This window comes from Mustela putorius, unplaced genomic scaffold (genome assembly GCF_011764305.1).
Source record: "Mustela putorius furo isolate JIRA1106 unplaced genomic scaffold, ASM1176430v1.1 tig00000407_pilon_pilon_pilon, whole genome shotgun sequence".
Taxonomy (NCBI): domain Eukaryota; kingdom Metazoa; phylum Chordata; class Mammalia; order Carnivora; family Mustelidae; genus Mustela; species Mustela putorius.
Window position 1 is genome coordinate 9,403,612 of NW_025421373.1, and position 25,706 is coordinate 9,429,317.

The window sequence follows — 25,706 nt, forward strand, 5'->3', positions numbered from 1 at the left end:
TGCAAGAAAGATGGGGACATCACCCAACCAAAGAAAATCCTGGGATCCTAAGGAAACAGAAACGTGATCACCTGCAGAGGTACAGGTTCTATCACACCAATGTCTAAAACCATGTGATATCACAGAACATTTTTCTTGAATTTATGGGTTAAGGAGTAGAATTTGCCCACACTGGGAAGTAGGTGTTATTTGGAAGATGAAGATCTCATGATGATGGGGTCACCTGAAAGAGATGTAGGACTATTGTAATGGTATGTATCTGTGGAAACTATTCTAATTTTGTATATCTATACTTGTCTTGCCTGAGGTAACAAGGATTATAGAAAACAAAAACCCCCGCAAACAGCCTTCTCTGCCTCACCTTTAACCCTTGGAAGAAAAGGATATAGGGGAGATGCCATCCTACAGAGGCAGCCATTCCTGAGGGTCTTGGTGTGCCCAGTGCATTCTGGGCCAGAGGCGGGGCTTCCAGCACCTGGTCACAACATCTGCTCCCTTTCAGAGTCTGGAGGACATGTACTTTCAAGAGGTGAGAAAGTTCTTTTTTTTTTTTTTTTTCTGTTGCTTTAACTATCATAAGAAATAGATTTTAAAAAGAAATCAAGGTTTTTTAAAATACTAATTTTTTAGGAATCCCCACTGTAAAAGTAAAGTTTGGGAAAGAGGACAAGTTCAAGGTAAGAAGCAGTATGTAAAGTCCAAGTGTGTCCTTCTGGGAGGTCTGATGTGCTCTTGCAAAAGGCCCCTCATTCCCCTGACCCTCAAGATGCCTGTCAGGAAACAAAAAAAGTGATGCCCAATTAGATGAACTCAATGGTTTCTTAAAGTTCTAGGATCCCCAGATTCACAGGGACCTAAAAGTGATCCTGGAAGACCCCTGTCCTTTCACAATGGATCCAAAAACTTCTTGGGGAAACTCCATCCTATGATACCTCCTTATCCTGATAAATGTTCCTATTTACTTTCTGTTCCTTTGGGGGGCAAAAAATAAAGGAAATAAACCTGAATTCACACAGAACTACTTCTCTGTCTTTCAAAACCGTCCACCACCAAGGGTGAAAAGAGAGAGGGGCTCCCAAGATCATGATTGTCCTAGGGCCCCTTCCTTTGCCCTGTCAGTTCTCCAGGTGTCCTATTAATAACATATTGCCAGTTTATACAGCTGCCCCCAGAAGCTCCCATCCTTGGCCTCCAAGAGCCTGAAACTGACCTCACCTTCCACTTTCTACTGGCTTCTACTGCACACCCCCAGACTTTCAGGGTGTGCACCTGAAAGTCCTGGCTGGTGACCTGGAATAGGTGGCTCCGGCTCAAGGTCTCCAGGTCAACACTGGAACTAAATTCTGGCCCCAGCTATGCACAGTACACAATGGGAATCACCTCCAGAGCAAACAGAAAGAGAGGAAAGGAAACTTGCTGTTTTCTCCAGAACTGACTTCCCCAGCACAGCAGTGGGACCCCTCTCTGCCACACAGGCACACCAACTTCTCCCTTCTCTAGCCTGAGACACAGTCCTTTCTGGAAAACCACATAGTGTTTTGTGCTTGAGCCTTGGCCCAGGTGCCTGGGATGCAGCTGTCTCTGGTTCTCCTGCCAAGCATTCACCCAATTTGGGTACAGTCAGAATTTTCACAGCCTCTGAGAGCAGGAGTCCAGTCACCTAGCCGTAGCGTCCTCTACCTGGCCATGTTCACTCCTGTATCAGCTGTGGAGCCAAGCCCTATGCCCAGAGCCCTGCTGCCTGAGCCTGGCACAGCGACCAGTGTACCCACGGGACAGGTGTGCTGCTGGCAGCCAAGGAAACGCACAAGCCAGCAGATTGCGAAGAGGTGAGGGGTGGATCCCACCTGTCTGTCCTTCACTGGCTACTGCCCTTTGCTCCTCCTCCCAGGGTGCTTGCTCTACTGGCTACTCTGTCCTCACCCTCCCTAACCTGGGGCAGTGGAAAGGAGGGGTCAGTGAGCTCTCTTTAACCGCTCTCTGTCCTTGATCACCACACTCTCCACAGAGAAGATTCTCTGAACCAGGAATGTAGGGACCTTAGGAAGTTGCTTCCAAGGTTGTTCCGCCTCCAGATGACTCAGACCCATCTCTATTTTAGGGATCATTTTCCAAATTTTCCCACTCCTAATGGCTCTTTTGACTGTACACTGCCATCCCTATGCCCCATTTCCCAGGCAACTGCTTAAAATCTCTTATATTCCAATCTCAAGATCCCAGAAGCTGATTCCCATTGGAAAATGCCTACTCTTACTGCTCAGAGTTTCTTTGGAAAGTAACTTACTGGTGTCTTAGTAAGTAAGTACTTAGTAAGTAAATACTTAGAAAGTAACTTAGTGTCCCCTAAGTGTTAAGCTCCACGGGAAGGCCAGAACTTGACTGAAGCACTGAACCTCTAAAGGTCAGTCTATAATTCTGAATGGGCATGACAATATAAGAGAGGGCAGTGGGCCCCCAAAAGTTCTCTTCTTATAAATGTTTCAAATTATTCATTAGAAAGATTTTTAAACTCTCTCAATATTATTCCATTATTTCCCTTCAAGTTCTTTCCATGTTTTTGCTATGGAGTCTTTGAGAACATGTGGTCCCATGCATACACATTCACAGTTATGGGTTCAGGTATTCTATCTTCCCAGGGGGGAAAAAAAATAATCTGCATTAGGAAGGCACCACTTAATATGAATCTAATCACATTACTTTATCTGTAAATCTTATTCTAATCCCTCCAATTGTCCGATTAATATCCTCTGTTGTGCTATGAATTTGCTGGTGCAGGAGCCACTCCAGGATCACACATTGCATTGAGCTATCACACCAATTCGTCTCCTTAAGTGAGATTGGTTCTCTTTGTCTTTCATGTCATTGATATGACTCTTTATTTTGTATGATGGATCCCAAGTTGCATTTGCCTTCTCATTATACTTCAGGTTACTAGGGAGTTTGGTGGGAATACTATACATGTGGTGTTGATTCCACCTCATCTGATATCAGATGGTCCTGTTATTAGAAATGATAACTCTATCCCTTGTTTAAGGTGGTGTTTATTTAATCTTGGTGTTCACCCAGATTCTCCACTGTAAAGTTCCTTTTTTTTTTAAACCCTATAATTAGGAAATAAGATGTGAGAAGACATTTTGAAATTGAAATTCCATTCCTCATCAAATTTCCCTCCTTTTATTATCTTTTATATTTCTTATCTGATTCAAGTATTACTGTCATAGTGGCAAATCAGTGATTTTTTTTAAATCAGCAGAATCCTGGGAACTGCAGTAGTACTGAACCTGAGGCCCCAAGACCTCACACAGAGGTCCAGGTTCTGCATTGAGGTCTCCATGACTACATTTTTCAGAGTGTTAATCTTGAGAAGGGAAATGTGGGAAGTGAAAACCACAGCATGAACTATGGCCTAAAGGCAGCCTCCAAATCTGACCAGCAAAGCAGGGGCTTTTCACAGGAGAGACACGGGACAGAGACCAGGATTCCTGAGCTTGGAGGTGAGGTGAAAAGGAGATGCAAGAGAAAAGGCCAAAATGGAAAAACTGGCCAATATCTTATATCATATCATGAAAAGTGAAAAAGGTAGAAAGAAGGAGAGAGACTGAAAAGTTTCTGAGACAGAAAGTATATGAACCAGACTAAGGCCATCTTGAGAAATTCCACCACAATAACTGCTCTGTGGCCTAAAACCTTCTTAAGTACAGCCCCTTCCTCCATTCTTTTCTTTTGTTTAACACACCCTTAAGTACACCCTCCAGGCAAAGCTTCCTTGATCTGCTCAGGATATGACTCCTCCTGGTAGCTCCCAGCAAGTACTGCCCAGTCTTCAGAGCCATAAAAGCAGGCCTAACTGGAGATGGTGTTGTGGAGATCTACTCATCTTGTGGCAGCCCAAGACAGGCTTCTGTTCATATAATAATTGTTCCTAATAAACCATTTCTTATCAAGCTGGACCTGTTTGCCTTTTACTTCAGTGCCATGGCTTCTTTGGCCTTTGAAGTTAGTTTTGCATATATCTCCCTTTCAGGGAACAAGAGGATGACTAGGCAGGGCATTGTGTCTAGGAGCAGGGAGTGAAGACGAAGCTGGGGACTGTCTGCCAAAAGTTTGAGTCTCAGTGAGGAGTCCACTGATGAGGGGTAAATTAAGAAGCCTGAGACTCATAGACACAGAAGGTAGAACAGGGATTTGTAAAGTCAGGGTGGGGGCATAGGGTAGTATTGGGAGTTATTATTTAATCAGTGCAATTTCAGTTTGGGAAGATGAAAAGTTCAGAGATGGATAGTAGTACTGTTTAAACCACAATATGAATGTACTTAATGCCACTAAACACTATACCAAATGGCTAAAATGGTCAATTTCATGTGATGCATATTTTACCACAATTTTTTTGAAAGACCCTCAAGAGTGCTTCACAAGAATTTCTAAAAAGAGGCAGAAAATAGTGTGCCACCTTAAAGTGCCAGTATGGAGAAGACACCAGGGGAGCCCTGTGCTGGGGAAAGCCTCCTATAACCAGTGGCTCTCCAAACACCCATCAAGGCAGCACCTCCATCAAGCCTTCTTCAGCTTCCTGACCCCACACAACCACCTAACCACCATGCCCAACAGCTTCCCACAGAGCCACAGGGTGCCCAGGGTGACCACCAGCAGGAACAAGAAGACGTCCAGCAGGTACTGCTCATGCCACGGCTGCTGCAGGCCATGGACCTTGAGGTGCGCGGCACCCCCTGTCTGGAGGATGTGGTCTATCCACCCCACCAGCCTCTGGGCAGGGGTCAGGGGGTGGGAGCGCCTGATGATGCTGGCGGCCACAGCTGCTGCCTTGTACCTGTTGGCAGAGACAGAGGTTGGGCGTTACTCATGTGGTCTCAAAACTCTTAGAGACCTTGTCTCTCTCTCTCTCTCTCACACACACACACACACACACATTTTCATCCATATGCACAAAAGACTCAGTTTCAAGGAAAGGTTGTTGGCCTGGTCTTGCCACAGTCTAGCTGGGTCCCATGGAAAAGTTCAGATTGAACCCTCCATACGAAGGTCCATGCTTTGTGCTAAAAGTGCTAAACTATAAAAATGACTTAGTCTATAAGGGCTAGTTCTCCCCAAGAAGGCTTATCACATACTATAGAAAATTATATGTATAAGCAGCTATGTTATGCTGGTATCTGGGCTAGATGTCAAACAGGACTGTGGGGACTGGGGCCCAGGACGAGTCTATACTTTCCTACCTCTTCAGAGGTAGGAAATATTGGCCAGATCTGGCTCCATGGACTACCTTCTACACTTTTGCTCAGCACCCCACACTTAGGTCCTATGCTTGCTTTAATTCTCTGCTGCCATTGTCTTAAACTTTATAACGATTGGCCCTACATTTCCATTTTACTTTGAGCCCCACAAATTATATACCCAGCCCTGATGCATAATATGTAGGGACCATCCCAGCCTAAATGATTCCATCATAGGGCCAGCAAATGATGGGCATTTCGGGTCTAGGTCTTTGAATAGCCAATGAAATTCACAAGCTCATTCTTCAGAAAGCAAACATTTGCTATTCATGAGATACCAAACATAATGAAATGTCTGAGGTTATCAGACCCCCAGAGTTTACAGTTTTTCTAGGATTAAGAATCATATGCTGGGGCGCCTGGGTGGCTCAGTGGTTTGGGCTGCTGCCTTTGGCTCGGGTCATGATCTCAGGGTCCTGGGATCGAGCCCCGCATCGGGCTCCCTGCTCCGCAGGAAGCCTGCTTCCCTCTCTCTCTCTCTCTCTCTCTCTCTCTGCCTGCCTCTCTGCCTACTTGTGATCTATGTCTTTCAAATAAATAAATAAAATCTTTAAAAAAAAAAAAAGAATCATATGCTATGTGGTGACTTTTAGTCATCTAACAAGAACACCTTTGGGTCTCCTTTGTGCAAGGTAAAATAAGTCTTGAGGTCTGCATCAGTTTATGCCCTTGAAACTTTAAGTTTTTCAGTTCTTCTTATCTTTGAGGTAGAAAGAATAAATTTTTCTCTTTATATGAGATCTTTGTATTAGGTGGAAATTTACCCAAGAGAATGTAGGCACTTTTACTGACTAACTTAATGGAAATTCATCCAAACTTACTTCAGCAGGCCCTGTGCTAGGCCCTGGAAACACGAGGGAAAACAAGGCTTCCTTTGCTATCCAGGGGAATTAACTCTCTACTTTCTAGTGTGAGGAACACACAATAAATTAAAGCAGAAAGAACTGGGTTAGTTACTGATCCTAAGAAGTGTTAAGAAGGAAAAATGAGTTGTGATTGAAAAGGGTGGGAGAGAGGAACACATTTAGGCATGTCAGACAAAGACCACCTGCCTCTCTGAGGAGAGGATATTGGAGGTAAGTCTGACTGTCATAAAGGAGCCAGCACTGTAAAGAGAAGGGAAGGGTGTTCTAGCAAACAGCACTGATAAAGGGCCTGAGGCAGGAAACACTGTGACATATTGGGGGACAGAAAGGCAACCTCTGACTCATTTGGAATTCCACTATAAGCACCCCCAATACATAAGACCTCTCAGAAACCCTGTGTATGTAGGTCACAGAGTCTTCACAACACTTGTTCTCAACATCTAAATTGCTGAGTCTTGTTCTCAGAGGAAACACGTCATTTGTAAACATCAGCACATATTTTTCTGTGTCTTGGATGTTTTATCTTTTATTGCAAAAAGTGTCAAACATTGCCCTTTGTGTTTGATATCTTCATTCAGTCTAAGTGACCATAAGCTTCAAGAGCTCCATACCTCTTGTCTTCTATGACTTGCTTCATCTTCAGAGCCAATGTCTCTGCCTTGATCTGCTTCAGCTGGATAGAGACACCAAACTTTTTGGCTTCGACATGGTTCAGGTTTTCAGGCTGGTCTCCAAAAAGAGGAATCCCCACCACAGGCACACCATGTTGGATGGCCTCCATTATGCTATTCATCCCACCATGGGTGACAAAGAGACGGATGCGTGGATGAGCTGTTCCAATTAAGAAGTAGAGCAGAATATTTCAGATCGAAAATTTTCAGAGTGAAAAGTTTCAGAAAACCGTGGAAAGCAGAAAAGGCAGAAGAAAATACAAAGGGAATTTCAAAGTCTGTCGGAGTCATTATAAAGATATTTTGCTTGGACACATCCAAGGTGCATGTTATTAACATACAAGATTCCAAACCTTGCCTTTTTATGGAAATTCCTTGACCCAGCCAGAACCCAGCTAAGACTCAAACCCAGAGGACTCTCCAGACAATACTCCTAAGCAAGGTGTATATCCCTCTCCATCCACCCATCCATCTTTCTCTCTATCATCCTAGTAATTCCCTTTGTTTCACTCATCTGTATTTTCTCATTGTGTCTCTCTGTCTCAGTGTCTCTCTCTTTCTCTTTGTCTTGAGCACTCTTCTCACCCGCCAACTTATTTCCCTCTTCTCTGAATTCCTGACCATTCATTAGCATCATAACTCGTGTGTCAATCATAAAAATTATACTATATGCATTTTCTCCTCAAACACATGATTAGCCTCTTGCAAGCAGAGACTAGACCCTACGCTTGAGTATTTCCATTTACAGCATTTCCACCCCACCCTATTTAAAGCTAACTAAGATTATTGTTGAAAATGAAGAGTTTGTCTCAGCCTGTGTCACTCAACTGGGATGTGTGTCAGAATCTCCTTATCTCTTTCTTGAAAGAAGCACCATATGCCCACTCCAGACTTAAAGAATTAAATTTGCAGAAGTAGAGTCAGGAATCTGTTCCTTAATTCCCCAGGTTATTCTGAGTCATTGTCTTAATCATGAGCCTTTGATGCAGTCAGTGGCTATGACAGTAAGGAGTCGGTAAAAAGCAGCACTGAGCATGAAGAAAACCTGTTGGTGGGGGTGAGGGCAAGGAGAGAACTCTCTGGTACCAGAGATGAAATGGACCAAATAACTGACTATGAGCTTGTTCATCTTGGCACTCAGGTATTTTGGCACATCCTAAAAAACACTATTGACATCAAATGCTGTAAAGGTATGAATTGCTCCCTCTTTAATAGCTAAGAAAGGTGTGTTTGTGGGAGAAGTAAGTGTATATATACATGTAAGTGCACGTGGATGAACAGGCACTCTTAAAGCCACTAAATACAGTGGCGACATCCTTCCAGTATGTTTTCTTTAGAATCCATAGGTTTTTTTGGATTGTGTTTGGGTGACCAAGGTGATTTGATGTGGGCTGACATTTGGCCTCAAATAGAAAACAATGAAAGGGAGATGGCTGTTTGGGCACTGATCTCATTAGAAGTAGGGTCTGATGCCCCAAGAACTCCAGCTGGCTGCTCTGTTCCTTTCTTCTGCAGACTTAACTTTAGCTATTAGCAGCTCCTTCTGGTACAAATGGGATTGCCCTACTAGAGTTCAGAGCCTGGTGAGTTTTAAAAATATGTAAATGAGAAGGGTCAGAGCCTGATGAGTTTTAAAAATACATAAATGAAAGGGTGAAGCAGACGTGAGCAGCCCTTACCCAGGAGATCATTCTGAGGAAGCCAGTTCACAATTTTCACATTTGATGACAATCTGATGTCTTTGGGCCAATGAGATGGCTTATATTTCCATATAACTCCTTGAGAGAGACGAGCAAAGGCACTGTTCATCTCCCTGAGAAGATCCACTTGAAAGTTGCTCACCATGGAGCCCATGGCCACAAGGATAAAACCAGAATCTCCAAACTTGTTGATGAAATTCTCAAATTCCTGGAGAAAGGTAAGAAAGGAAAAGGAGTTGAACAAAGTTGTTCATGAAAGCCTAGACAGCCATGAAATGAAAGCCAGATATTACCAAACTTTACCCTCTTGTCCTTCTCTGAGTTCATAGCCCCTGGGACAGTGCCCTGTGCATGGTGCTTATGCCCATGGTGTTGGGGGGAATATCTTTCTTCTTTAAAATCTAGATGTTAGTGTCAGGGTCATCCTAGATCCTCTGTTCATCGTAGGTCAATGGAGAGACATGGTTACTTGGGAATTTTCCAAGGCCACCAGAAAATGGTAGGATAGGAAGAATACTGGTGGGGTGCTAGGGTCCAGCAGAGGGAGGTGCTATACTGGAGAAGTCAGGAGAAAGCCTCTAGTGTAAGAAGTGGAAGAAATGGAGAAAGACTCCTGACCACTCACACTCAATGTACCACATGGAGTGCTTTGCTCTGATACATTGTGATATTCTTATTAACTGATCTTTGTAATTCATCTTCTACCTTAGTGGCTCACCCACATGACTGCAAATTATATCCACATAAGAAGACAAAAAATGGTGGTGCCCAGTACTAACTCTAGACTCATTTTTTTAAATAAGTAAAAATGGTAGTGCCCAGTCCTAACTCCAGCTTATTTTTTAAAATCCTCAGGCAATAGTTAAGAAAGGTTGAGATTTAATGTTGCAGTCTTGGCTTTAACCCCGTTTTAGTGAATCTTGCTTCAAGTATTTCTTCAGACCCTGACTCTGGACTGCTGGAGCCCTCCTCCCCCAGCTTCTAGACTCTCATTCCTAGATTGATTCTGTGCAGCCTAACACTGCCTGATTTACCACCTCAAAGGACCACTTTGACAAAAGCTTTGTTGTTTTTTTTTTAATTTAAAAAGCTACACGACACACTATATAAAAACTAGAAAATAAAGAGAAAAAAATTTTTTTAAAGTCTCTATTATCTCACAGCCATTACAACCCTTACTCCCATTATGTTCCTGCTTGACAATCCCCTCCCCCTACCCTCTAACCAAGGCGTACCCCAACTTGTATCAAGTAAAATCTCCTGCAATCTGGTCTGGCTACATTTATGTAATTGAATCTTCTAGTCTAATCTAGCTAGAGTCACCAAAGGAACCCAGAGTCATGCCTGTCTTACTTTGACTTTGACACATTCAGCTATTTGTTCTTTCTAACTGAAATTCCTTTCCTCCCTAGCTCCATCCATAAAAAATCCTGCCACCAACCTAAAGCCCATCTAGCCCATGGATCAATCTCCCTGCTTACTCATTTCAAGGTCAGTAGATAAAGGATAGACACTAGGGTGCCTGGAAGACCCAGCCAAATCAAGTCTTCCTAAGTCTGAAATAAATGGCAGTGGGAAAGTCACTTGCTCCACCTGAAACTCTGTCTCCTCCTGTATAAAAATGGAGATCATCATACTTCCTTCCAGGTGGTAAGATATTAAATAAGATAAATTCCTTAAAATGTCAACCAGTGCTGATAGGCAACAGGAAGCCAACTCAGCTGAGCTCCTCTCCATTTAAAAACTTCTATTTCAGTAGTTCTGACTTTAAGCCTTCGAACCAACCCAGCAGCTTTCACAATTCACAGTCCTCAAGACTGACCCCAGATCAATCAAATCAGAAGGCCTCGGTGGAATTAAGAACTAAGGCTCTGCAGGCTGGGGATGCTGGTGATGATGCCCACAAGTTCTTACTGTCAGTCCCACCACTCCCACCTCGGTTTCATAGTGTTGTGTGTTTCATTGTGAGTAACTTGTCTTTTCAACAATTCTCGCATATAATGGATGCTTGCCACACAGTTACTACACATATGTTCATGTTCACGGGACATAAAAATATTAACTTACTAAAATGCTTATCCCAGGGCACCTGGCTGGCTCAGTGGAAAGAATGTGCAACTCTCAACCTTGGGTCTTGAGTTTGAGCCCCATGCTGGGTTTAGAGTTTATTAGAAAGAAAACATTTTTTTTTTAATTTAAATCTATCTCACCAGCACCAGAACTGGAGAGGACCCTGGGTATACTATGTAAGGAAGTCCTCAATCTCAGGGTTATACAAGTCCTAACAATCCAATTGCATGACTCTGAAAGTGATTCATCCTTAAAAGGTATGTCTTAGGTGCAGTTGCCTCACCCTACTCTGTCCCAGTTCCCACTGACAGGGGAGCCACCAATTCTGCAGTGCAGAGCTCTGCATGAAGTCCATACTGAGACCTCAGGTTTTACTTACCTGTGGTACTGCTTTAACAGGTCTCACCATTAAACCACCAACATACACAGTGTTGGGAAGCAGGGGCCGAGCAAATTCAAGGGCAAAATCAGAGTTAACAAACCATAGCTCTGCTTTCTTTAGAAGATGACACAAAACTGGCCTAGAGCCTTCTGGGAAATGTTCCTTGATGGTGTTGTCATATGTAGACTGGATTTGCCATTGTCTTATGGAAAAATCAAAGAACATCAGAAAATTCTTCACTCGACCCCAGAAGTCCATGTGGTCACTTAGGAAGGAATGGAATACTGGAACATAAGACAGGGGGTTTGGTAGCCCAATATCTATAGCACCAAACGAGGAAGAAAGAATGGACACAAATGGTTTTCCAAGCTTCTCAGCAACCAGGAAAGGACAGTAGTCAAAATTTTCAACTATCACTAGGTCAAAGTTCTCATTCTTTAAGGTGTCCATGATATCCTTTCTCCTTAGAAAATGACTGCACTGAAGCCCCAGTAGTTCCATAAAGCTTAAAAAATTTCCAAATGTGAATCTGTAAGAAAGAAGATAAATGATTAATATTCACTGGAGGTGTTAACTTCACAATACATAAAGGAGTCTTGGGCTAGAAAGAAAATACCCGATGAGAAAGACCACATCAAGCAGTAGTGTACCTGTCCTACCACTGTCCATAAATACCCTCACAGTCACTCTGAGCACACATTCTGCTCTGGAAAGTGTTCCCTTTCTCCCCTCCTCTTCCCTCTCTCATCCAAATCCCAATGCCACATTATTCAAAAAACTATAACTTTGAGTTATATGCCACATTATTCAAAAAACTATAACTTTGAGTTCTTAATTCTTGAAATCCATGGACACAACTGAACTATGTTAACTGAAAACAAATTGTCACTGTTGGACCTTCTGCTCTGGGAACCTTCTCTGACCATAGCAAATCTCACAGAACTCTTTCTACTTGATAAATTCTGTAATGTTCTCATTACTTTTCTTTTACATACTGACTTTTTATGAGTGATTTTCTTGTTTACTCAACCAAACTGTGGAAGTCCCTAGATGACACAGTTCCATAAATATTGGTCATATAGGCTATTTTTAAAAATCACTGTGTAATCTAGGACACATGATATTATGAGCGCTGAGTGTTATATGCAACTGATAAATTACAGAATACTACAAAAAAATCTACTGAAAAAAATCTACTGAAAAAAAATCACTGTGAATTCTGAATATGATAGATAACGTCACTCAAGGGATTATTTTATCACATTAGAACTCAAATCTCAGCTAAAATGGGAATTCCACATTTCAATGCCCACGAGTTAAGCAATTAAAGAAAAGAAAAGAAAATAGAGAAGAAAGGAAAGCAAAGCAAGGCCTGGTTAATAATAAACATATTACTAGTTTTTCTTTTTTATATATTTTATTTATTTATTTGACAGAAAGAGAGGGAGAGACACAAGTAGGCAGAGTAGCAGAGGGAGAGGGAGAAGCAGGCTCCCCACTGAGCAGGGAACCCGATGTGGGGCTCAATCCCAGGACCCTGGGATCATGACCTGAGCTGAAAGCTGTTGCTTAACCAACTGAGCCATCCAGGCACCCCTAGCTTTTCTACTACAGTAGATTGACATGTCCAGAGAAGATAATAGAAGATAAAGATAATAGAAGATAAAGAATACTAACATGTAATTAAGACTTGGTGCATGGGACTATTCCAGGGACCTATCTCCTTACAATACTTTCCCATCACTGCCTGTATAGAATGTGACTCTGTTCCCTTCCTGTTTGTACACCTATGGGGAAATAGATAAGAATGTCCACCTGCACTTTAAGGTATCAAAGGTAACAAGTGCAAGAACTCAATACATCATTGGCCTGCCGGCTACATGGAGGACCAAGAGAATCAATACCCTGGAACCCTGTAATTGTTCACTACTGTACCATTGCACCCCAGATAAAGAAGGACCAGAAATGAAGAACTTATTAACAATATACAGATCTCTGCCTGGTGTTTAGGAACAACTTCAAGTCATACAATGGATGTGATTGGCAGAAGTCACCCTTGGCTGTGTATTTTTGAAGATTTCATATAACAAAAGAGTGTTATTGTCAGATATTTTAGATAATTTCAGGAGTGCTATAAAAATTCCTAGAATATACCTCATTAATCATATTTAAAATTGAGCTAACAAATAGAAAAATTGTTTAAGAATACATGGTTACCTATGCCTATCTCCAAAACTATTACATTAAGGGAAAAGAGACAAAGCATGTATTTAAAATATGTAACTAACCATGCAAGATAATACAGACTAAGTATCAAATGAATAGGTTACATCAGACTTGACAGGGGGGACTGTGGTTTCCCAATTTGAGTAAGGAAAAAGACTTTCTGAAAACAGGCAAATGTAAGCAAACCTTGACTAGTAAGTAAAAGTTTGAAGGTAAAAAGAAGGCGGGTGCCTGCATAGCACAATTGGTAAAGCATCTGACTCTTGATTTCAGTTCAAGTCATAATCTCAGGGTTATGAGATCCAGCCCTTCATCAGGCTCAGCAGGGAGTCTGCTTGAGATTCCCTCCCTCTCTCTCTCTCTCTCTGCCTCTCATTCCACCCCTTCCTTCACTCTTGCTCTCTCTCTCTCTCTGGGTTGCCCCAGCACATAAATCTTTTTTTTTTTTTTTTGCTTAAGTATTTTTTTTAAAGATTTTATTTATCTATTTAACAGACAGAGATCACAGGTAGGCAGAGAGGCAGGCAGAGAGAGAGACAGGAGGAAGCAGGCTCTCCATGGAGCAGAGAGCCCGATGCAGGGCTCAATCTCAGGACCCTGGGATCATGACCTGAGCCAAAGGCAGAGGCTTTAACCCACTGAGCCATCCAGGCGCCCCATTGCTTAAGTATTTTAAATGACCAAAAATTTAAAAAATAAAATAAAAGAGCTTTACATGGCCAGATGTTCAATTACTACAAAATCAATGTTCATAAGTCTTCCCCCCATTAATAGAATATATGTGAAGAAAAGAAGGAAAATAAATGGAAGAAGGTCACTTTCATTTCCCTATCAACAGTGAGAGATTGAAGTACCTATACTTCTGTGTTAGGGAGGTTATAAATAAAGATGTAAGAGAAGTGTTGAAAGGATGTCCCAGAAGGAACAACCTCTACTTTCTACAAAAATCCATTCATGGAAGAGGGACAGTACAGAACAAAGAAGACTCTCCAGTGACTGAACTGGACAATTTGGTGTGAGTGCTTGTTTCCCCAACCATTCACTCATCATGAATTCCGTCATTTATCCACCCATCCACCCATCCCTTCCTTATGTCTTCAATCCAAACATCCATCCATTCATCCATTCATTTGTATCGCTAAAATAGTGACTCTTTGGTTCAAATAAAAAAATAAGACTTACCTGTCACCCAAAGCTTCTTCCATAAAAAAATCAAAATTTTCCTTTAATTCTTTGTTATAATCTTCGGGTGGAAACCAAGAAATAACTTGGTATGATTTTTCCTTCTCTTTAAAATCTAAAAAACACCCATGGGTTAAAAATGTTAAATATGTCACAAAACATGGATTAATATTAGCGTGAAAAGATCAATATTTGTTTGCTCAAATAATTTTTATTTATTTGAATGTTTGCCTTTTGAACTATTTTTATGTGCTTTGGTTGCGTTCTCATTCATTCCGTCTTTTAAAAATGATAGCATGTATTGAGAACCTTATACTAATTAAGGAGTGCTTCTCAATTTAAAGTTACAGAAGTTTCCTTTTTTTTTTAAGATGTATTTTTTTTTTTTTTTAGATAGAGCACATCGAGAAAGGGAAAGAGCAGAAAGGGAGAGAGAGAGGGAGACAATCTCAAGCAGACTCTTCTGAGCATGGAGACCAATGAGGGGCTCCATCTCAGGACCCCGATATCATGACCTGAGCCTTAAACAAGAGGTCATATGCCTAACTGACTGAGCCACCTAGGCATACTGGAAGCCTCCATTTCAAGTTTCCATAATGGGGCACTTGGGTGGCTCAGTTGGTTAAGCATCCGCCTTTGGCTCAGGTCATGAACTCAGGGTCCTGGAATGGAGTCCCACAACAGGATCTCTGCTCAGCAGGAAGACTGCTTCGCATTCTCCCTCCACTCCTCCCCTCTGCTTGTGCTTTCTCTCTCTTTCTCATTCATACTCTGTCTCAAATAAATAAATAAAATCTTTTTAAAAAGTTAAAAAAAATAAAGCTTTCTTAAGATATAGCTATTTGTCTCATTTTATGGGTGAGAAAACAAAGGCAATTGAAGATACAAAGGTAATTATCTTCAGCAAATTAAGATAATTTGTCAAAATTGCACACATAGGAAGTGATAGAGTCTGGTTGATTCCAGAGCCTCTGCCCTTTTTGTTTTAGAAAAGCTCATTTTCATTATTTAGAGTGATAAATCCAAATAGTTTTTTGATTCAGTAGAAAGTAGGAAAAAGTACTGAGAAGCTTATATAAAATAATAGACCTCTGTACCTCTACTTACCAGCATAGCCTCTCCCACATATCCATGTGTAATGAAAAGTCTGAGTCCATTTCTGATGTATGACTGCTGACAGTTTTCAAACCCTATCTCCCACTCCCTCTTAGTGCTTCACCTGGGCAAACTATTAAGAAAGTCAGCATGCTCCTACCTTTGGCCATAGTGGGAATTTCAAACCATGCAAGTGAAGGCCAGTGACAGGGAACCCTGAACACATCCCAACTCTCCACCCACAATAATAACTCATCCCTCCCTCCTCTGGAAAGCCATTTTTCAGATTTGCTTAGGAAACCCTGTCCAACTCATCTTATATTAAAAAAAAATAAAGCTTTATTATTTGAATAACAAAAATTCCACGCTCTTATACATGTATGCTTTCTTCAGTCATAACCTCCAATCAAATTGTGTGTAAACTGAAGATAGATTAATGCACAGCCTTACATATTAAAACTACCGAGCCCAATCTTAGTGAAATTACTGCTATCCAAGTACGTACTGGCAAATACTTTGCAATCATAGATTTGGCAACTATGTTCTTCTGTACCATGTCAACAGGCTCTCAATGTTAGTTTCTTCACTTTGGAAAGGACACAGTACACATTTAACTAATTGTCCATGGGGTATTTCAACAGTCCTACCATTGGCCAAGATTTTTTTTTTAAGATTTTATTTATTTATTTTTGAAAGAGAGAAAGAGAGAGAGACCATGAGAGGGGAGAGGTCAGAGTGAGAAGCAGACTACCCGCTGAGCAGGGAGCCCGATGTGGGACTCGATCCCAGGACTCCAGGATCATGACCTGAGCCAAAGGCAGTGCCTTAACCCACTGAGCCACCCAGGCGCCCCATTGGCCAGGATCTTTCCTGGCAAGACCTTAACCACATCCGACTTTCACCAGGAGCCCAGGTAAGACGTTGTATTGAAAATAGCCTGCTCTAAGAAGATTCATTTGACATATTCATTCAGGACAGAGAAATCTTCCCAAAAGAGCTCACACAAAGGAATGTGCCATTGCCCAACACAAAGCTCAAGTGATAAGACCTGGTTTAAATTCCTGGGAATTATTTAATCAGTTAAGGCCTCTCTATCCATGACACTATTAAGAAACAACTATTGGGTCACCTGGGTGGTTCAGTCGGGTTAAGCATCTGACTTCAGCTCAGGTTGAGATCTCAGGACCCTGGGAATCCAGCTTCAAGTTGGGCTCCCCTTTGAGGAAGGAGTCTACTTCTTCATCTCCCTCTCCCTCTACCCCTCCCACTGCTTGTGTGTTATCTCTCTCTCTCTCTCTCTCTCTCAAATAAATGAAAAACAAAATCTTTATTTTAAAAAAAAGAAACACCTATTGACTCACAACATCATAATGTCTCAACAAGTCCAACAACTTTTTGCAGTGTATTGGAGGCAATGTATTTCTGATTTATACATTTTCCTTTAACCCATTTATACTTATTTTTTAAATCATCCCACCTTGAATAAGGCCAAATAACAAAAAGTTCTAGAATCTATCCAAATTGCAACATAATAGGCACTGTCATTAGTGCCTCCCACATTTGCATTCATTATGAAGGCTTCAACAACCTCTTCCCGTACTTCCCGGAGTTCTCTAAACCACCTGCTGATAGCAGTATTAAGTCTCCAATTGCTGCTGTAGTAAATTACTATAAACTTAGTTGCTTAGAACAGAACAAATCTATTATCTTACATTTCTGGAGATCATAAGTCTGAAATGGGTCTCACTAGGACAAAAACAAGTTGTGGGCAGGCCAGCATTCTTTTTGGAGGCTCTGAAAGATATTTCTTGCCTTTTCCTTCTTTTAGTGATTACCTTCATCCCTTGGCTCATGGTCTTCTTTTAACTGGCATTGACATCATCTAGCATCTACTTTCCTTCCATTATCACATTTCCTTCTCTTATTCTCCTGCCAACTCTTTTTGTTAATCAGTTAATTAACATATAGTGTATTATTAGTTTAAGACACAGAGTTTAGTGATTCATCAGTTGCATATCACACCCAGTGCTCATGACATCAAGTGCCCTCCTTAATGCCCATCACACAGTTACCTTACCCCCTCCACCTACCTCCTCAATCTCCTTTTTTGTAGAAGGACTCTTGTAATTATATAGAGCTTAAATTAATAATCCAAGACAACCTTCCCATCTCAAAATCCTTATTTAATCACATCTACAAAGTCCTTTTGCCATGTTAGGTAGAATATTTATTGGTTCTAGAAATTACAGCATATCTTTGAATGGGGCCATTATCTTCTACCCATGTTCTGCTCCCCAGACCTCAAATACTCATGTCCATATCACATAAAAAATACAATCCCTCCATCCCAACACTCCCACAAGTCTCAAACTATCACATCATCAACTCATAGTTCAAAATTTCATCTAAATATCATTGGCTCAAATGTTCCAAATTATATTATCCAAATAATTCAATCAAGTATGGGTGGGAGAGTCCAGATATGATCCATCTGTGGACCTATGAAAATTAGGAAACAAGTTTATCTAGTTCCAGGAAACATTAAAATACCAGTTATAGATATTATCGTTCAAAGTGGAAAAAAAATGGAAGCAAGTTATGAATTTCTGGTCCTAAGAAATGTTGACATTCATCTGGGCAGACAATGTTAGGTTTCAAAAACTGGAAATAATCTGCCATGACTTGACGCTCAGCCCTGTAAGCTTGAAGTTCTACCCTTTATGTGCACTGCTTCACACTCAGACTTTTCATTTGTTCTTCATGAAAGGTCGCATGAGTTTACAACTAACTAGTTTATGAGCATGTTTCTTACTTTGGCAGAGTCCAATAGCCTTCTTTTATGTCACTCTTTCTCTGTCCTTTTAGTCCAAATTGGAAGTATTTATCCTGTATAAGATGCTCAAGTACCTTATAGATCTTCTGGGTATGTCATGGGGATTCAGTGTGCTAGACAAGACTGCTACACAGATGTTTAAAATGATTTCATCTCTACTTTTGGCTTCAGCCAACAAGGCTGAAGGGACTCATGATTCACATACCCAATATTTAAAGAGTTCTGTGAGACTGAATATTCTGAGCTATTCAGAGACAACAGCAAGAGGTAAACCAGCCACGCCACTAGTTTTATCTTTCCTGGCAGCAAATACCCTAGTTTTAGAATCTTTTGCAATATGGATAGGCTGAGAATTTCCCAAATCATGAAGTCTTCATTTCTTCATGCTTAATGGTTCTTCCTTCAATTTATCTCTTTCCTCTCACATTTTACTATAAGAAGCAAGAAGTCCTTACTACCTGTATTTTTACCAGAAGTGTGTTTATGATGATTTACATATTGTCTCAGACAATAAAGATTTTTCTCTACCATGTTCCTTACTTCCTTCTTAGTCCTCATTAGCAGAGTTCTTATATTTTTTATTAAGACACAAATGACATGTAACATTATATTAGCTTCAAGTGTAAAACACAAAGATTTGATGTTTTTATAAATTGCAACAGAGTTCTTAAGAACCACATTTCTAGCAATAGTCCCTTCAAGACAATCTAGACTTATTCTATCATGCTCCTTAATATTTTTCCAGCCCCTATCAATAACCCAATTATAAAGCTAGATATTGTTTGGAGCAATAGTTTATGAGAATATTAAAAATCTTTGCTTCTTCAATCTGATACCATTTCTTTATTAAAGTAGTAAGTAAATGAACAAGATGGGAAAGTGTATCCAAACAAGGAGTTAATAAATGTTACAATATACAGAAATGGGCATCAGGTCAGAAATAATAACTACATCATGTGTTTTCCCCATTTGCAGACATCTAGTCAGGCTCTATTTCTAAGGTAATGAATTAAAATGCTGTTTCAAAGCCTTGGAAATCCCTGTGATTGGGGAGTATTGGAAGAAACTCTAGACTTTTGAGCCTGGAAACAAAGGATAAAACCGAAAAGATCCAAAAGAAGACACTCAAATAGCCAACAGACACATGAAAAAGTATTGAACATTACTCAATATCAGGGAAATACAAAGAAAATACAAAGAAAAACCACAATGAGATACCACCTCACACCAGTTAGAATGGCTAAAATTAACAAGTCAGGAAACAACAGATGTTGGCAAGGATACAGAAGGAGAACCCTCCTACACTGTTGGTGGGAATGCAAACTGGTGCAGCCACTCTGGAAAACAGTATGGAGGTTCCTCAAAAAGTTAAATTAGAGTTACCTATGACCCAGCAATTGCACTACTAGGTATTTATCCGAAGAATACAAACATAGTGATTCATAGGGGCACATGTACCCCAATGTTTATAGCAGCAATGTCCATAATAGCCAAACTATGGAAAGAGCCCATATGTCCATCAATAGATGAATGTATAAAGAAAACGTGGTATACACACACACACACACACACACACACACACACATATACACAATGGAATATTACACAGCCATCAAAAATTTGAGATCTTGCCATCTGCAAAGATGTGGATGGAACTAGAGGGTATTATGCTAAGTGAAAAAGTCAGTTAGAGGAAGACAAATACTATATGAATTTACTCATATGAGGAATTTAAGAGACAAAACAGATGAACACAGGGGAAAGGAAGGAAAAATAAAATAAAATGAAAATAGAGAGGGAGGCAAACCATAAGAGATACTGAATTCCAGAAAACAAAATGAGGATTGCTGGAGGAAAAGTGGGAGGGGGAAGGAATAATTGGGGGTTGAGCAGTAAGGAGGGCACTTGAAGTAATGAGCACTGGGTGTTATATGCAACTTATGAATCACTAAATTCTATCCCTGAAACTAATTATAAAAAAAAAAAAAAAAACTGATGGGAACCATGAACTACCCAAATTGTTTATAGATTTTTATGTATATATATTAAAGGGGTAGAAGATCTGTGGCTTTTATTATTTTCTCAAAATCCATGGAAACTACCAAAATTATTTTCAATCAATCTAAAATTTTAATACAACTTAATTTTATTAAGAATTTTAATTAAATTTAATTGCAATTTCAAAATTAATAATAACTACTTGAAAATTAATGCACTGCAGCTATTTAATCATGTCTGTGGTCAACACAGATTCAAAACGATATGTGTATAAATAATATTCAATGAAAAATGGGGAACCTAATCTGGAAGGTGATTAAAATGATTTTAAGCAGAGATTCAAATAAATATTTGTACACCAGTTTTCATAGCAGCATTATTCACAATATCCAAAAGGTGAAAACAACCTAAATGTCCATGGACAGATGACTGAGTTAACAAATGTGGTATACACTTACGATGAAACATCATTCAGTCTTTAAAAAGGAAAGAAATTGTAATCTACACTACAGTGTGGATAAGCCTTGAAGACATTATGCAATGTGAAATAAACTAGACACAAAAAGACAAATATTGTATGTTTCTACTTAATGAGGTATCTCCAAATTATTAGAGAAATAAAGTAGAATAATGGTTACCAAGGGCTGTAGGCAAAGGAAAATTGGCAGTCACCATATAACCAGTACAGAGTTCCCATTTGTGATGATCAAGAGCCATGATGGTTACATAACAATATGAATGTACTTAAAGTCACTAAACTGACAAAACAAATGTGTAAGAGATCAATTTTATGCTGTATATATTTTACCACAATAAAAATCGTAAAAGAAATTTTCACAGAAAAAATTATTTTAATAAAATCTGAACAATAACAAAGCCTGATTACCTTCAAAGTTTTATAGTTTTTCAGAATTTTATTCCTCAAAAATGCTGCTTAAAATTGCATCTTTTTTAATACCAAAGGCTAAGATAACTTCAGATTGAGCAATCCAGAGCTTAAAGTCCTAAATCCTCCCAAAACTCTTATTAACCTGCCACATCATCTTGTGCAAACCATTTCAGTACTCTGGGCTGTTTTCTTGTCTGTCAACAGAAAAGAGCTGATAAGGTTTATTTGCTCGTGTCAGCTGAAATACACTGGATTTGATGATTCAGTTAAGATTGTCCAACATCATTATACACAAACTGTTGGTCAGGCATTGATTTTTCTAGAGAATAAAATCATCTCAGGGACGCCTGGGTGGCTCAGTTGGTTAAGCCGCTGCCTTTGGCTCAGGTCATGATCCCAGGGTCCTAGGATTTTGTCCCGCATCAGGCTCCTTGCTCTGTAGGGAGCCTGTTTCTCTCTCCACCTCTGCCTGCCACTCTGCCTGCTTGTGCATGTGCTCTCTCTCGCTCTCGCTCTCTCTGACAAATAAATAAATAAAATGTTTTAAAATCATCTCAGTGATAGATTCTGATCTTAGCTAGATAAATAACAGACTTCCTAAGAAAGATTTCTTTCTTAGATTTCAGATATCAAAAAAGGAGAAAGTAACCTATGATATATAAAAAAAAGTAATCTGTGATATAAGAAAAGAAAATGGTATATTTGGCTGAACACTTCTGTTCACATGTTTTCAAGCTGCTATGAAGTACTGATGAAGTCCCAGAACCTAAGTCAGGTTCTTCTTTGTTGTGATCTGAAGGACATTTGCAAACCAAGGAAGACTCCTGCCTTGCAGGATTGTGATCTCAGCAAGTTAACTATTTATCATTTTATGGCAGTCAAGGGTGCCTGAGGAATGCTACACCTATGGAGGGGAGCGGATGAAGGGGGGGGTGCAAGGCGTCAGCTCTTGCTTTGTCCTCAGCCAGCCTCCTGCTCCCTCATCAGTACCATGTACCAAAATAATCTGTAATATATGGAGGGTTGCTGGGGATGAAGTGGAAGGCAAGGTAAGGGAGGAAAATATGGGACTACAGAGTGTGGAGTGGCACACTTGGCAGACAGAGCCAAGAAATGTTCCAACACCTTACATTAACACACACACACACACACACACACACACTTTTCATTCTTTCACTCCAATTAGATTTTGAAAACAGTTTTCTAAGCAAAAGACATTGTTGCTTCACTTTACCCTTTGCATAGGTAGAAGAAATAAAGAATTAGTGAGAAAAGATACCTGATATAAATGAATTTCCTCTCTGGTGAAGCATGGTGACATTGTGACCATGATCTTGAAGAATCTGAGACACCTGGTCCAGCAGCAGATGATGGCTTCCACCTAGGAACAATGTACAACTTCACTTCTGTAATGATGATAATAGAGCCCCTGAAGCTGATACGCGGAGAGATCCAGGAGATGAGAATTAGCAAGCAGAAAGCTGACGGTGAGGAGAGGAAGATGAGCTTCATCAATCGGTCTGTCCATCTCCATTTGGATAAGCCCCAGCCACTCACTCAGAGCCCATGGCCCCAAATCTTGACTTTGGCAAACCTCCATCACGTCCTCTTTGTGACTCTGATCACAAAAGTGACCAAACATCAGTGTGATGGGCTTCTCTGCTTATGCCTTAAGGAATTCCTGATCTTAAAGATATGCTAAGTTTAGCCAGACCTCGTGGAGACAGTGTAACCTAAAGAAATAACTGTAACTGGAAGAGATTATGCTGAGTGAAATAAGTGAAGCAGAGAGAGTCAATTACCAGATGGTTTCACTTAGTTGTGGAGCATAACAAATAGCATGGAGGACATGGGGAGTTAGAGAGGAGAAGGGAGTTGGGGGAAATTGGAAGGGGAGGTGAATCATGAGAGACTATGGACACTGAAAAACAATCTGAGGGGTTTGAAGTGGCCAGGGAGTGGGAGGTTAGGGTATGGATTGCATGGAGCACTGGGTGTGGTGAAAAAATAATGAATACTGTTATGCTGAAAAGAAATAAATTTAATTAAAAAATAAAATAAAATAAAGAAGAATTAATTCCTATTCTCCTGAAACTTTTGTAAAAAATAGAAATGGAAGGAATACTTCCAAACTCATTTTATGAGGCCAGCAGTGCCTTGATCCCAAAACCAGACAAGGATCCCATCAAAAAAGAGAATTATAGACTAACATCTTTGATGAAGGAGAAGGTAGTTGGGGGAAATTGGAAGGGGAGGTGAACCATGAGAGACTATGGACTCTGAAAAACAATCTGAGGGTTTTGAAGGGGCAGAGGGTGGGAGGTTGGGGGAACCAGGTGGTGGGTATTAGAGAGGGCACGGATTGCATGGAGCACTGGGTGTGGTGCAAAAATAATGAATACTGTTATGCTGAAAATAAATAAAAAATAAATTTTAAAAAAAAGAACTGTACTGGTGGGAAGAGTGACACAGTGCTCTCTATGAGCGTGAAGGGTTCCCGATGGATGATCACTCAGAGTTCGTTCTGGAGTCCTACTCTTGGAAATTTAAGCTAGTGTAGGAGCCAGAAATATGGAAACTTGAGTATCAGTCCAAGAAAGAGCCACTGGAGCAGAAGGAAGCTGAGCCATGACTTAGAACCAAGAAATTCAAATATACATATACTTGGCAGGGTATTTCTCAGTTAGGGTCTGCATCTTGCTGAACATCAAATTAAGGCATTCAGAACAATGCCTTAATTTGTGCACCCTTGGGGTGGAACTACAGGATCCTGTATGCATGAGAAGACATCACCCATCCTAGGAAAATCCTGGGATCCTAAGGAAACAGAAGCATGATCATCTGGGGAGGTACAGGTTCTATTTCACTAAATCTTATCCAAAACCATATGCTCGGGAAATCCCTTGGGGGGTGGGGGGTGGGGAGAGGGCTAAATGAGATTACTTATGGTACCTTCCAGCTCACGATTCCCAGTGTGATCTACACACAGTAAGTGACCTCAAAGAGCCCACTGTGGGTGGAAATACAATCTTGGGAAAGCTGCATCTTATGATGATCCTTTCATCCTGATCCTTTTCCCTTTATCCCTTTTCCTTTTCATTTTCTATTCCCTTCGGTGGAAAAGTAAAGGAACTAAAACTGAGGCCACGAAATGCAGAATTAACAGTTCCCCGAATCCTTCAAATATTTCCAGTCGCACGGGTGACAGGAGCCGGCATAGGCAAGACCGGAATTTCCAGGATCCAGTCTCCAGCCCTGGCCAGTTCTCCGGGTTTCCTCTGGATAAGAGCACTCCACCCCCACCCCCAGGTGTCACTGAAATACTTTCCCTGCTCTACCTTGGCTCCCATGCAGTGTCAGAAAACTAGTGCTTTTGCCCCCCACCCCACACACACATAAGCTCTTTTCCCTGGTCTCCAAGAGCCTGCAAACGCTCCCACAGCCTCTACTGGAAATTGCTGCACACCACCCAGAAGTTTAGGGTGAGCCTCTGAATTTGCAGCCCACTCCCCGGAGGGAGGAGGCAGCCCGGGGTCTCCAGCACTGGGAGGGATCCCAAACCTTGTGGACCCATTCCGCGCCTAGGAGAGCAAATCTGAGCAGGCAGAGGGAGGAAAAGGTATTCTATTTTCTCAAGAAGTTTCTTCACCTCTCGGTGGTAGGGTCTCCTCATTCCCCCACACCCCCATCCTGCCTCTCCCCACCCCCTAGCCTGGGACCCAAGCCCAGTAGTGCTCCCCTGACCCAGAGCTGTCTGACAGCCTTCCCGCGGATGTTGGAACTGTACCTATCTGGTTCTTCCGCAAGCACTCACCCACCAAAGACAGAGTTAGAATTTTGGCGGCCTCTGAGAGCAGGAACCCAGGCAGAAGGAAGCCAGCTAGCAGAAGCGCCCGCTGCCCCGCCATGCTTGCTTGGGTTTGAGCTGGGAAGCCCAGCCCAGCGCGCAGAACCCTGCGTCCCGCGCCCGGCAGAGCGCAGCGACCTGTGCGCCCTGGGGACGCCCTCCGCTTGCAGCCAAGAGTGGACCCCGCCTGTTGTCTTTTGTTTGCGGTTTCTTGCCCTTCTGCTACACCTCCCAAGGTAACCTGCTCCACTGGCTAATTTGTCCTCACCCTCCCTAACCCCGAACTTCGGGAAGGAGGGGGTTACTGAGCTCTCCTTGACCCCTCTCTGTCCCTGTCCTGACCGCACTCTCCGCAGAGAAGGTGCTCTGAGCCAGGAAGGCAGGGAGCTTAGGAAGTTGCTTCCAAGATAGTTCCACCTGCAGGTGACCCACGCCCATTCCCGTTTTAGGGACCCCTCCATGAATTTCCCCACCTCCTGTTGATCTCATACCGTCATCCGCATGCTCCATTTCCCTAGGTATTTGCTTAAAATCTCTGAGACACTACTCCGGGGAAGGAATGTCTACACCCTGGGAGTAGCTTGTTTCTAGAGTTAGGTATTTGCTTAAAATCTCTGAGACACTACTCCGGGGAAGGAATGTCTACACCCTGGGAGTAG

The 25,706-nt window shown here is 41.4% G+C and overlaps 1 protein-coding gene across 2 annotated transcripts; it reads right to left on the reverse strand.

Annotated features, from left to right (window-relative positions):
• Window positions 1-574: 574 nt before the first annotated feature.
• Window positions 575-25,283, reverse strand: UGT3A2 (UDP glycosyltransferase family 3 member A2). Of its 2 annotated transcripts, none has more exons than XM_004738018.3 (7): window positions 24,988-25,283; window positions 22,480-22,581; window positions 14,386-14,500; window positions 10,975-11,506; window positions 8,505-8,733; window positions 6,766-6,985; window positions 575-4,828 (listed from the first exon to the last, which is right to left on the reverse strand). In XM_004738018.3, the coding sequence occupies exons 1-7, from the start codon at window positions 25,106-25,108 to the stop codon at window positions 4,552-4,554; spliced, it is 1,596 nt and encodes a 531-aa protein (XP_004738075.1). In that variant the 5' UTR covers window positions 25,109-25,283; the 3' UTR covers window positions 575-4,551. The 2 variants fall into 2 exon arrangements, with proteins under 2 accessions (XP_004738075.1, XP_004738076.1); XM_004738019.3 differs by having other exon boundaries at window positions 576-4,828; window positions 25,015-25,282.
• Between the last annotated feature and the right edge of the window lie 423 nt (window positions 25,284-25,706).